We start from the raw sequence: 13,910 nt of genomic DNA on the forward strand, positions 1-13,910 counted from the left end.
AACTGGGTTTGGATGGGGTTACACCCAAAACCAGCCAGGACCAATCACGCTCCCTGTTCCCCTTCATCCCCTTCCTCTTTCTCCCAACCCAGTAGGCTGCTGGAGAAAGGACAGATCACACTCGCCAGATGTTTACACTACAGTCATACCTCATGTTACGTTTGCTTCATGTTACGTTCTTTCAGGTTACGTCCCGCGGCGACCCGGAAGTACTGGAAAGGGTTACTTCCGGGTTTCGCAGCACGCGCGTGCACACAAGTGCTAAATCATGCTTTGCGCATGCACACAAGCGCCAAATCGCGCCACGCACCTGCGCAGATATGGCGCTTCAGGTTGCGCTCTTTTCATGTTGCGAACAGGCCTCCGGAACGGATCCCGTTCGCAACCAGAGCTACCACTGTACTGTAAATTGCTTGCAAGGGGCTTTCAATTTCTTCTCTGTCACTCCATTAGTTTCCATTCCACTCCCTTCCTTCCTCCCACCAGGCTTCCTCCACTGGCATGGAATTAGGCTGAGGGCTGTATGCAAGCTACAGGAAGCACAAGTGAATTGCACCCACCCATAACACCAAAGAAGGCCTGGGTGAACTATGGTTGAGGAGCAAAGCTTTTCCCTAGCCCTGTATAATATCGAATTTTAACCTCAGATGCTAACAGGCCCCCTGGCTTAGTTTAGGACTATTTGGTTTCTCAGCAAATATGGTTTCGTATGTACTTCTGTTCATTCTCAGGTATAATCACCCAAATAAAAAATTACATTTGTCCCAGCACATTTCCCGTGTGCTAGTAACCCACTATTTCCCAACGCACAATCCATTCAAACCACACATTCTTTAAAAGGTTATCGGACTTGGTTGCCGGACCAAGCACACTCGATACCATTTTCTGAAGCCATGTGGAAAAAAACAAAAAACTAATCCACCACACAGAGTCTATCTATCCTTAAGCCCCATCTAAACCGTAAAGAATGTGCAACATCATCAGAGCCAAGAATGCCCTAATATGGCAGAGAGTTAAGATACCCTGAGAATTTAAGTGCTCTTTGTCAAAGCTGTGCTAATATTAGAAGGAAACAGTAAAGAAAAGAGATTCAACTCATTTTCCTGTACCATTCTGCAAAGATGTTGTGTTATAAACATCGTCAAGATCTTGGATGCTTGAGGCGTCGGTTGAATCTTGATCGTTGGCTACAAATCCTACTGAAGAAAGGCTAGAAATAAAGGAGTGCATCCTTTTTGCATAAATATCCCTAATATTAAAATAAGGGAGCTCGTTTGTCTTCTCCTTGGGGTCGTTGTTGCACTGGTCCACGTCAATATCCTTCTGCTTCTGGTAGTATTTGGAAAACTTGTTGAAAATGATTGTGATGGGAAGAGCTACCACTAATATTCCACAGATGATGCACGTTGTGCCAATGATCTTCCCTCCAAGAGTGACCGGGTAGGTGTCTCCATAGCCAACGGTGGTCATGCTAATGGTGGCCCACCACCAGCAGATTGGGATGCTCTGCAACTCTGATGTGTCATCATCTTTTTCCACAGAGTAGACCAGGACGGAGAAAATGGAAATCCCAACAGCCAGGAACAAAAGCAGAAGTCCAACTTCATGGTAGCTGTGCCTCAAAGTGGCACCCAATGACCGCAGCCCAACAGAGTGCCTAGCCAGCTTCAGGATACGGAATATCCTCATCAAACGCAGGATCTGGACCACTTTCCCCATGTTCTCGATGTCTTCGCTTTCCTCCTCTTTGGTGTCCACGGCCAAAGTGGCGTAGAACGGAATGATGGAGACAAAGTCTATGATGTTCAGCGGGTTCTTCCAGAACTTTTTCTGACTGGGAGCAGCAGCCAACCTGATCATAAGCTCAGAGGTGAACCAGATGATGCATATGATCTCCACTATTTCCAGAATAGGGTCTTCTATCTCCCTTTCGTTGGCATCCAGCTTCTGGAATTCCGGCATGCTATGGATGCACATGGTCACGATGGATGCTAGGACCACGCTCAAGGAGGAAACGGCAATCAACTTGGCGGACAAGCAAGAGGCAGGGTTCTCCATTCTGACCCATATGTTCTTGCGCAACTCCCCCAACCATTGCTTATCAAATTTCTCGAGCTCCTTCTCAAAGATGGACGACTCGTCGTCAGAAGAATCCAGGCTTCCGGCATTGCTTTTCTGGTCCCACTCTTTATCAAGTCCCTCTTCTTTCCTTTCTTGGTACCTGTTGCTGCAGCAAGAGTCAAGGAAGAGCTCGTTGATTCCCCAGTACTCTATTTCCTGGCAGAAGGAGAAGACGCAGAGCTCTTCCATGACGTGGAGTTTCCCTGTATAATAAAAATTCAGCACGTAGCGGAACAAGGAAGGGTTCCGGTCAAAGTAGTACTCCTTCTCTGCAACACTGTAGTCATCACACAGTTCCAGAATAGCTTCTTCTGAATGGCATTTGAGCAGTTTCCCGAGTCTTGTATGGGGAAATCTGAGCAATGTGCTTTGGCCAATGGACTGCTTAAAGCCACCCACATTCAAGTTGACAAGCTCCTCATCTTGTCCCGGCCTGTGGAAGAATTCGCCGTACACCATTTTGAATGCTGTAAGTGTTGTGGCCGGCCGGCAAGGCACATAATATTACATCGCACCTAAAAAGCAACACAAGGTACACTTAGCTAATTCAATCTTGTTTTGTTCTCAGTGCAAACACTTCTCATCTCTGCTTACTGCGAGTAGTTATATTAAAGGAAACGGGGAAGAAATAAAAATCTCACATGCAGCACTAAACAATTCAGTGAGGCAAAATTAAATTACTTACAAGGTTTATTAAGTCAGAGTTATAAAGCTTGATTAAAATAAAGTCTGGTTAGCACTACCTCCCCCCGCCTCCCCCTAACACCCTGCTGTGGAGAAAAGATGGTTAATTCATTAAGCTTGTCCTGTCCTGTAGCTGAACCATATTTAAATTAATGTTCATCCTTCCAAGAATTAAAGCGTATCTCTGGTAGGCTTAACTATAATGAATCTCACAAGAAAACAATATTTAAGTCTGTAATACATTTTCCCCTGTTTATACATGCATGGCTGTGTCCTTGCAATTGCCAGGTTACCAAGACCCCTTCCTATGGGAAAGAGTGGGTGGGTGCCCCGCCCCACACCTCCATCACACACTTCCCATTAATCTGCAACAAGAAAATTTTGTGTTTGATTCATATACAGTGGTACCTCTGGTTAAGAACTTAATTCGTTCTGGAGGTCCGTTCTTAACCTGAAACTGTTCTTAACCTGAGGTACCACTTTAGCTAATGGGGCCTCCTACTGCCGCTGCGCCACTGGCGCGCGATTTCTGTTCTCATCCTGAGGTAAAGTTCTTAACCCGAGGTAATATTTCTGGGTTAGCGGCGTCTGTAACCTGAAGAGTCTGTAACCTGAAGCGTCTGTAACCTGAGGTACCACTGTACTTTCTAAGGGGAAATAATTGTTCAAAGCATGATGAACCTACCTGGACCCCGAGATCATCTTCTGAGGCCCTCGTTTGTGTGCCTCCTCCTCGAAAGGTCTGGAGGGTGGCAACACAAGAATGGGCTCCCTGTCTGTGGGATGCTCTCCCCAGGGAAGTTTGCCTGGCGCCTTCATTATAAACCCATTATACACATTATACACCTATTTTACACCTTTAGGCGCCAGGCAAAAAGGTTCCTTTTTAACCAGGTCTTTTAAACAGAGGCAGAGAGGTAGATTAGATAGCTAATTCTCAGTAGGTGCAGGAACAATGGAAGCTTGAATGTAAAGGGATAAATTTCATTTTACATACTTGTAAAAAGCTGAACATGGATTAAAAGCCATATAAGGAAACTTAGTAGTGTCAGTTGAGAGTAGTGTCAGTTGAGTGCTGGTGGTTGCCTGGTTGCGGAGGTCCTTGTGACACGTCCTTCATTGTGACACCTCCCTCTGCTGGCTCCTTGGTCACTAGGGCTCTAGAGGCATAGCAATCTCCTTTGGTTTGATCATTCAGGGAGTGAGAGAGAAAGTGGATGGAGATGTAAGTAGACTTTCTCATCAGCATCTGCATTTTGTGCTGTTAACTCTCCATGAGAAGGAACATTTAAAAGATTAAGATTGGGAATGATTTAAAGGCTTCAGCCAGCCCTTCTGGGCTTCTGTATGACTCCACCCACTGTTTTGTAAAAGTGAAGGGAAGTAACTATGGATTCTGCTTACACTTTAGGAAAAGGAAAACTAACATGTCACACCTTGGAAAGGGGCGTTCTTTTTAGGCTAGTGATACAAGAGTCACTTGATAACTCGCCATGGGAGCATTAAGTATGCCCTCTGGAGAGGGTAATATCTTGCTTGTCTTCCTCCCCTTCCTGCCTCCCAGGGCCCATCTTTCAAAGGACAGCCAAGGTACAAAACCCTTCAGCATGCTGATTTTCCTTCCATAGTATTATTAGTATGTGGTATTTGATGTTTCCCTTTTAAACATCCCTTCTCCACACTAAGCAAACCCATCTCTTTCAATGAGATGATGAGAATTGTCTTATAATATCCAGAGGGTGCTATTCTGGCTACAGTATTCAAGCACTCTCTTCACAGGATACGCATTATGATACGCCTAGGAAAGTGAATCAATCTTGAGCTTTGAGTCATGAATGCCCAAACCAGTTTAGGGATGTAGATCAGGAGAGTATTGTGAGCCCCATTTCTCACATTTGAACAGGCCTTCTCTGCAGTGGCTCCCCGTCTGTGGGATGCTCTCCCCTGGGAAGTTCGCCTGGTGCCTTCATTATACACCTTTAGGCACCAGGCAAAAATGATCCTTTTTAACCAGGCCTTTGGTTGACCTGATTGACATCCTATACCCTTTTAAAATGTGGCTCTTTTCGGGGGGGGGGGGGGGGAGGGGTTGGGTTGTCATTTTTATTCTGAGTATATATGTTGTGATCTTTTCTGTGATCATAATGATGATGATGGCCATGGATCCCAAGGACGGGGAACCTGTGTGTCACAGAGTAAGCTGGACAGTAAATCACACTGTAAAAGTTGGAGTTAACTCCTTGTTAGCCAAAACTAATTGTGCACAGCACAATAAGCACAGCAACTCATTTCTGGTAGGTTTTACCCCATGAAGCAGTTGCTGAGACTGAAGGTCTCCACTTTCCTACAGCTGCCTCCTCTCCAGGGGTTTTCCCAAGATATCACAGACTACGTCTGCACATTGCTAGTCTCTCTCCTGCCCTTTTCATGCCTCTTCTGGTTCTGGGACACCAGAGGGAAGTTGACTTCATTTTCCTCTCCTAGCCATCCTTACAGATGGGTGCCTGGGGGGGGGGGGTATTTGAACTTGTCTGATTTTGCTACTTACCAGAAGTGATCTGAAGCCTTCTCTTAGGGTACTTTTCAGTTCCAGAAGCATTTCCTGTCGCGGCAGTTTGCGTTTACAAGCATGGTGGTACTGCATACAAGTGAGGACTGAAACAACTTTCCTGGTTTAGGCAAAGGCCAGAAAGTTTCACGTTCGGCAAAATGAGAGGATACCTGTAGGAAAGAAAGAAAAGGCATTGACCATTTTGTCATCTACACATATTCCAATAAAATAGGCTAGGAGCATAGGCATTGCTGGCCCAGTGTGGTGTAGAGAGCCAGTGTGGTGTAGTGGTTAAGAGCGGTGGACTTGTAATCTGGTGAACTGGGTTCGATTCTTCCACATGCAGCTGCTGGGTGACCTTGGGCTAGTCACACTTCTCTGAAGTCTCTCAGCCTCACTCACCTCACAGAGTGTTTGTTGTGGGGGAGGAAGGGAAAGGAGATTGTTAGTCACTTTGAGACTCCTTAAAAGGTAAAGGGACCCCTGACCATTAGGTCCAGTCGTGGCCGACTCTGGGGTTGCAGTGCTCATCTCGCTTTATTGGCCGAGGGAGCCGGCGTACAGCTTCTGGGTCATGTGGCCAGCATGACTAAGCCGCTTCTGGCGAACCAGAACAGCGCACGGAAATGCCGTTTACCTTCCCGCCGGAGTGGTACCTATTTATCTACTTGCACTTTGATGTGCTTTCGAACTGCTAGGTTGGCAGGAGCAGGGACCGAGCAACGGGAGCTCACCCCGTCGCGGGGGTTCGAACCGCCAACCTTCTGATCAGCAAGCCCTAGGCTCTGTGGTTTAACCTACAGCGCCACCCACTAAGCGGGCTATCAAATCCAAACTCTTCTTCTTCTTCAATGTCCCACCGTGGCCACACACCCCACTACTGTAACCCCCTGTGGCCACACACCCTGTGGCACCCATTGCAGCTTGCCTCCATGTGGCGGGGGCAGAGACACAGTGGCAGGTGGGCCACGGCAGCTGCAGGGGATGGTTGTGGAGGCATGGGGATCTCACACTGCTGCAGCTGAGCAAGAGGCAGCAGCAAACACCCAGCGACAGCCAGCGCCCACCAGTGGCAAGTGCCAGGCGGTGGGTGCCTGGAAGCAAATGTCCAGTGGCACTACTAAGAGCCTGCCGCCATGCGGCAACGGCCTCGCCACTTTTTGTGGGCGGGAGGGCCAGCCCTGAGCACGGCAGGAGGGAAGAAATTAAGCGGGAGATTGATAGGCAATCAAGCGATTTAAGATGTTGCGGAAGATTTAGGTTTTGGGTGAAGGGAGATTCAAAACATGGTTTGAAGCTGGTTTGCTGTCAGACTGCGGCTTTCTGGTTTGTGTGTACTAGAGTTTGTGCCATTTGAATTCTGCAGCAAACTACAGATATTGCAAATCATGGAAATGAGGGAATCCACGTACAGGAGAAAAGTAGGAAGAATATGAGGTTCCAGCAGAATGGCTCAGTTCAGATGTCACAAACTCCATTAGGCTAAGACTTATGTATAACCAGGATGAGGAATACGTAGTTCTTCAGATACCGTTGGACTCCAACCCCAGTTACCCCTAGCCAGCATGCCCAGTGGTCAGGGGGAGTTGTAGCCCAACATCTCAAGAACCAAATGTTCTCCATCCCTACTTTAGGGGAAGGGCAGGTACAAACAGAACCAAAATTGACAATAGACTGGTCAAAGAGCCTCCTGTTTCTTATTTAATCAAAGTGGAATTAAAAGGGGTTGTGCACTAGATTTGTAGCAACAGAGAAATCTGCATGCACCTTGTTAAAGCCAATTTCACTTCAGGGGGGGGGGAATCAGGGCTCAGCAATCCTCCACAGTACTAGGCTATGATTCACTGCTCGGATTACATTAATACCACCCATTACTCACTGTGATTACCTAGTGCGACGCATCCATTCAGTTAATTAACAGACACAGGCTTAGGCAACGCGGCAAGTTCTTTTGATTCCAAAAGCATTCCAAGCCAACTTTATCAAGAAAACATTATTCTAGATCCAAGATGGTGGCCTGTATCCATCTCTTTGTCCAAAGGTTTTTCCATTTTCATTGCTGTTCAATGGCAGCAACTCAATTAAAAGAAGAGAAGGCAGCTACTAGCCATGATGGCTAGGCATTACCTCCACTGTCAGAAGCAGCAGACCCCTGAAAACCAGTGGGTGGGAATCAGAGATGGCTGTTGCACTACTTTGCTAGCTACCAATAGGCATCTAGGTTACTGTGGGAATAGGAGGCTGGTCTAGATTGTCCACTGGCCGGATCAAACAGGTCTCTACTTATTTTCTTGTGCAAACCTTTATTCTGAAGGCTACATGACCAGAGACCAGATATATCTGGGCTTTCTGTAACAAAATACTACATACTAATGGAAAACACACACTCAAAACTCAGAATAGACCCATTAAAATCAATGGACTAATTGGGCATCACCTGTAGTGATGAATGAGGTATGCGGCAGGGAATTACTAGCTTAGTGGGAGAGCATCAGGGATGAGGTGGTGGGTAATATTAGATTGAACCTACACAGTGCTGATATCCCCATTGACTGGTCCTCTCCCCTCTGGTTAAGTTGCAATGTCTCTGCTGCTGCTGGGCTGAACTAGCAGGAATCCACACCGAGCAAGTTGGAGTTAACTCTTTATTAGCAAAAACAGGATCTTCACGCAGGTCTGGCCCCCATGAAGCAGTTGCCAAGACTGAAGGTCGCTGTCTCCCCACAGCCATCTATGTCTCCGCCTCTCCAGGATTTTCTTTGAGCGATCGGAGACTGCGCCTGCGTGCCTGCCTTTGCTCCTTCCACTTCCTGCTTCTTCTGGTTCTGGGGAACAAGTGTGGAGGGGACCTCATCGCAGCAGGAGAGGGTGACACCCGTGACTCTTCACCAGCCTGACTCATCTCTGTTTCTTGGCCTCTCTCTTCCTGCCCTCCTGTTTCAGCTTCTGCCTCTCTGCCACAGACTCTCCCAGCTCACTAAATCCTGTTGCCCCTTCAGTTTCTGACACCTCCTCCTCCCAGTCTTCTCGTTCTGACCACTCATTGTCACCCCACCACCACTCCAAGGGCTCTGAGCCTCCTTCCCATGGGGGTTCCCCATCAGTTTCCTCCCATCATTCCTTTGCGTCCAACCAGGTGGGGCTCCTCCTCACTGATGTTCATGAGCAATATTACTTCACTGCAACAGGGAGTCCATTTCATACACCATAAAGGATTTGGGGTCTGTGAAAATTCCTTAAACAGATACATACAAATAGCAAAGTGAGTGTCTGCAGTCCACTAACGTACATTATTTAGATGTTGACAGATGAATGGGTTGAGTTACTACAATAATACTAGCTATCAAGACAGCTTAATAAGAAGCTGGCTGTGCTCATAATCCAACATATGTATTTATTTTCCGTATATTTTATTACCTGCGAGAACAATACCAACACTGCAGAATTGTCTGTTGTTATATACAAGATCTGCCCTTATTCCCTTATGGGGGACACAAGAGCCCTTATAGAGTCCTTTGTAGGTTCTCCATCAGAAGGAGAAAATAACAGAGGTCAACCAGAGAATATTGATTAGCAAAGCAGCTAGTAAGCCTGATCTTTATGGAACTGTTGCAACAGGGTGCTCCCCTCACATGCAGGAGAAAGGAGTAGGACCCAGAATAAAGGTGTGCCTGCTCTTATACAGACATTTTAAATTCCCTGCCCTGGAGCTCAAGACCACCCCTCCATACATCACACATACATCACAGAAGGGGTGTAACCCAAGACCACCCCCCACAAACATCATACCTACATCACAGAAAAGGTGGTCTACAACATAAATTTGAATGTTGTTGTTTTTCCTGTCTGCTAGGTTATCTGATAATGCCTTGTCTGATTGCCTTTCCTGGTAGTCTGCCCATTCCTTTGAGATGGTGATTACCCAACTCCTGAGACAATGGGAAGGTTCCCTCACCCCCTCCCTCCTTGCAGAGAAAACATTGGTCAGTTGGGGAGTCAAAATGGGTGCAGGATGGTCTTCTGTGCTGCTCCAGACATGTGGTCCACATATCTATGTACGTGCTTGGCTGGTACATTTATGAACATTTATTATATATATAAGACCTTAATTTTTTTATTACACTAGATATACAATTCCCAAGAAGATCAGAAGTCTACAGTTTCAAGACAAATATTCTAGCCCCCTCATTGTAGATAAAGTTGACTTTAATGAGCCATTCACTTGGAAGTGATGACCTGTTCATTCGTATTCTGTTCTGACTACATGCAGCTGGCTCAGTGACTGAGCACTTCGGGAAAATTGAAAGATCGCTATCACCCTGACCTAAGGAAAGTGGGTCAGTTAAGATAGTTGGACTTAGTTTAAAGATCACCTGGAATCTTTGCCCCTGAGCAATAAGCAGGGGGCTTCCATTTGGGGTGGAAAACTCCATAATGAGTTTTCTTGAATGGTTGTCCTTCAGTTATACGACTCTGCAGAGTGACTGAGAAAGGCAAGAATAAGCAGAGTACCTCATTATGCCTTATCAAGACCAGCCTGTTCCGGCAGTAAAATAAAATGTCTCCCTTCAGACCAGTTTTAAAGACCAGTAATCTTATTTCTCAGTTACTTTCAACAATACACAGCTTCTAATAGCGACGAACAACAACAAAATCAATGCTGCCCAACGTGAACAGTGAAAGCTAGGTCCTTAAAAAGGATAGAGTTTCAAGTGACAATTGAAAATCAATGTATTTTGGCCCAACACTTTCAAGAAATTCAATTAGCATGAAATACTTTTTATTCCTTTCCATTTTCAGTGAGGAGTCTGATGGACCGTTCTTCTCTAGTTTATCCTCTCATCAACCACCGCATAAGGTTGACGGCCCTCAAGTGTTACTTGAACTTTTACACGTGAGGCCATAATTTAGTAATATTATATTAGACTGGATTCCTGAATCCACGACAGTTCCATGGACTATGTATCTACACGCCATTCTAGAACCTAAGCAAGTTGAAAATCTTATCAAAACTATCTGATGCTTTCCATAAACTCATCTCCCCAAGGATTCATCTGCTATGAAACAAATGAAGCTTAAGCTTCAGACCCCCCCCCCCTAATTCCATAGGGGCCCCAGAAGTGACTTTAATCCACATTGCTTTTTTAAAAAAAGATGGGGCTAGTAGACTCAAATCAATTTATTTTTTCTTTTATATATTTCAACAATCCCAAAGTTTGAGAGTCAGTAGCACAGGTGTTGCAGACAACCTCACTGAAGATGATGACAGTGGTTACCCAGACCTCATTGCTGGTTGTGAAGGGGCCCCCTTAACAGTTCAGGCTTCAGGGCCCCCCAGAATGTAGGCCCACCACTGCATCTATCATAAGCCACCCTGGAAATTTTGAACTATGTGGTGATACAGAACTGGGGGTATAGAAATGATTAGCTTGACAATGCAACAGTCACCCCCATGTCTGTGTGATTTAAGGCTGCACGTCAAACTTGCAACATGTGCAAAAGTGCAGGGCTCGCCTAGAGACGCATGGCTGTCCGAAGCCACCCTCTCTTAATATGGTGGAGGTGAAGTCAGCTTCCCGGGCAAGAGAAAGGGTGGGTCCTAAGACAGGAAGTGGTAGGATTTTCTTTGCATCTGGCAGTGGGATGGGGGCAGAGAAGCTAGACTGGAGCCAGAAGTTTGTGGTCAGTGAAATAACCTCTGTCCCAGATGTCAACCTTGAAGGAGACAAAAAAATTTACCTCATGAACTGTGACGCCCCTTTCCTTTTAGAATTTTGGCCCGATGTATTCGTCTGAAGCCACAATTAAGTCGTCCCAGTACTAGATAGGTTTTCCTCGTGTCATTTCCAAGCAGAGAACGATACAGCAGCATATGCACATTTAACCTGTGCACATTCAACTTTGTACATGTGGCAAAATGTCCTTGGCAATCCCACCCGCCATTGAACCCAATGAGTTTTCACCGTACGCAATTTTGGCATCAGTCACAATCCCTGGAATGTCACCCTCTCCTCCATTGAGGGCTCACTGTACTTCATTAATGCCTCCACCTCCACTTCTCCAGTATCTGAATTTTCATTTTTGAGGGATCTCTGGGATACTCTAAGAACTTTTGTTCAGAGTAGATCCAGTTAGTGGGTCTACTCTTGAGTAAAAATTAGTGTCTCATAGTTAAGCATCCTACAGTAAATGTATTGTTTCATCATGAAGGGGGGACATTCAGAAGAACGTAGGAATTGTAAAATCACACGACGACTTCATCATTACAAAAGGAAATGTGAAAAGCCTTAGGTTGGCAAGGCAAGGCTTGTTTGCCTTCCATGTACCATAACATAACTGAAGGTTAATGGATTGGTAAGCAGTAAAATAGACAGGGGAAAATGTAGGATAGAATAGCCTGCATAACACTGTTCATTGCATTTATATATGGGCCATTAGCTTTAATTTCCCCCCCAAGAGAGAAAGATTGGTCCCATAAAATTGAAAGTGTTTGAATTTGGAAAGTGCATGCCTGCAGGTTTAAAAACCAAGCGTATATTGAAAAATGCCATAAATTAATATATTTGTGATTCTTAAAATGTCTAAGTTGCGTTCACATAAACAACAGCTTTTATATCTTGAAGTCAACAAAGGAGAATTTAACCGATGGGAGAAATGGCTTTATGTCATTTGGTATAAGCAAAAGTCGTTTATTTTATGAGTTCATTATAGTGAGAGCCAACATGTCACAAGGCTGTGAGAAAATGTGCAGGCATTTGCAAAGCTTTGGTTTTCTAAAATGGCGACCGAACCCCCTCAGATTTCTGCAAAAACCAAGCCCACCCCTACGAGGAATTATATGAGTTGATTATGTTTCCCTCTCAGGTGCTACAAAATCCCAGAGATGACACCAGCCCACTTGACGTAAATTACCTTCCTGAGAGCATATCTCAGAATTAATCCATGTTACATCCATAAGACCTCAACCCTCATCAGCCTACGTTACATCTGTAAGCTCTCCTCTGAAAGGAAATTACTGAAAATGGATAAAATACAGAATTTGTTTTGCAGGGTCCTCTTTAACTGACTGCATGTGGGATAGCATTTCTTCCAAAGGCCTGCAACAGAAACCATAAACAAGGGGGAACTGCGACAAATTGTTGCATTGCACGGTGCTCCCATTCAGGGTTCTAGCCAGCTAGCTAAGCCTTCTTCCAGAATATTCCATCCAATCACCATTCTATCACCCAGTTTTTCCATCCCTTCTCCAACTGCAAGGATTCCCTTGTCAATGAGTAAGCTCAGTCCACTACTGGGCTGCATGGGGTTTTTTTGAGGGGGGGGGAGATGGGATTTTTCATTCCTCATTTTTTAATCTCCCCACTTTTGTACTTCTGCAAACCTTGGGATCCCCTCAAGCCTGCCGATACTCCCTGCTGTGTAGGGATGGTGATGTTTCGGCTACCTAAGGATCCACACTTTGAGAATGAGTTTGCTGTTGGTATAAGGGACAGCTGCAATGATTTTTCTGCTGCTTATATCTAAACATCCCCTTATGCTTTAAGCATACAAAATGCTCTCAGCTTCCAAACCGCCCCCCCCCCCAGCCCAATGCTTAAAATTACAACCTTGGGTTGCTGCTGAGAAAGAGGGCAAATATATGTAAATAATAATAATATGATTATTACCTAGCACACAATGCTGAAAAATAAATGATGCCAGATTTGTTTAATAAATGCATACACCACATAACTCCTCATATATTTTTTCCTAAATTTTGTTTAAAAATGAAATGTTAAGAATTAAGAAGAAGATAGGGCTTCTTTTTTAAAGCAAGCCTTAATATCTTCCTTCTTGAAAAACCCATATCTGGTTTCATTTCGAATGCTTGCCGCACGGAGAAACAGAACAACATCATCACCATCAACGACATAAAACTGGATGAATTAAGCATTTTAAATGCCTTTAAGTTCAGTGGGAGACTTGCAGCCCAGTCTGACCTGTGTTCATGTCAGAGTAAGCGCCAATGGCATAGCTGTCAACTTTTCCATTTTCTTGCGAGGAATCCTATTCGGAATAAGGGAATTTCCCTTTAAAAAAGGGAAACGTTGACAGCTATGGCCAATGGTCCCCATGGGGTTTACTCCCAAGTAAACTGTTAAGTTGTGGGTGAACATATCAGATGACACAGCGATTCTTCAAACAGCTCTTGTTTATTCACAGGCCAGAACTGAACTGAACTGAAGGGTTCAGCCAGCCTGCTTATATAGAGCTCCACTACAACGCAACTGTAACAACTTTCTGTAACTATCCAATCACTGAACATCACTTTCGATCCCTTATTTCCATATGTGGACCTGAACTATCTACAGTATCCCCTTGCTGGCCCAGGGTGAGAACTTCAGTACATAACATAAACATTAATAGGATCGAGCTGTTAAAGCCACTCATTTAAACTGCTCCCGTTGGAGCCAATGGGAAGAAGAAGGGTTTCGCAGAGAGAGAGAAAGATTAGACATAATCCTTTCATTTACAGGCATCTTTTCATGAAGAGTAAATAGCTCAGGAACACAAT

The 13,910-nt window shown here is 45.0% G+C and overlaps 1 protein-coding gene across 2 annotated transcripts in view; it reads right to left on the reverse strand.

Moving 5' to 3' along the window:
• KCNS3 (potassium voltage-gated channel modifier subfamily S member 3) overlaps window positions 1-13,910 on the reverse strand; it is a 50,147-nt gene that overhangs the window by 22,272 nt on the left and 13,965 nt on the right. Inside the window, exons 2-3 of one of the 2 annotated variants that reach the window (XM_028722293.2) lie at window positions 5,354-5,526; window positions 1,110-2,636 (exon numbers count right to left, since the gene is read on the reverse strand). In XM_028722293.2, the coding sequence (XP_028578126.1) occupies window positions 1,110-2,580 (1,471 nt within the window). In that variant the 5' untranslated portion in view covers window positions 2,581-2,636; window positions 5,354-5,526. Of the gene's footprint in view, window positions 1-1,109; window positions 2,637-3,802; window positions 3,913-5,353; window positions 5,527-13,910 lie in introns of those variants that run through there. The other variant, XM_028722295.2, reaches the window with a different exon arrangement.

This window comes from Podarcis muralis, chromosome 3, assembly GCF_964188315.1.
Source record: "Podarcis muralis chromosome 3, rPodMur119.hap1.1, whole genome shotgun sequence".
In the NCBI taxonomy this organism is placed as follows: domain Eukaryota; kingdom Metazoa; phylum Chordata; class Lepidosauria; order Squamata; family Lacertidae; genus Podarcis; species Podarcis muralis.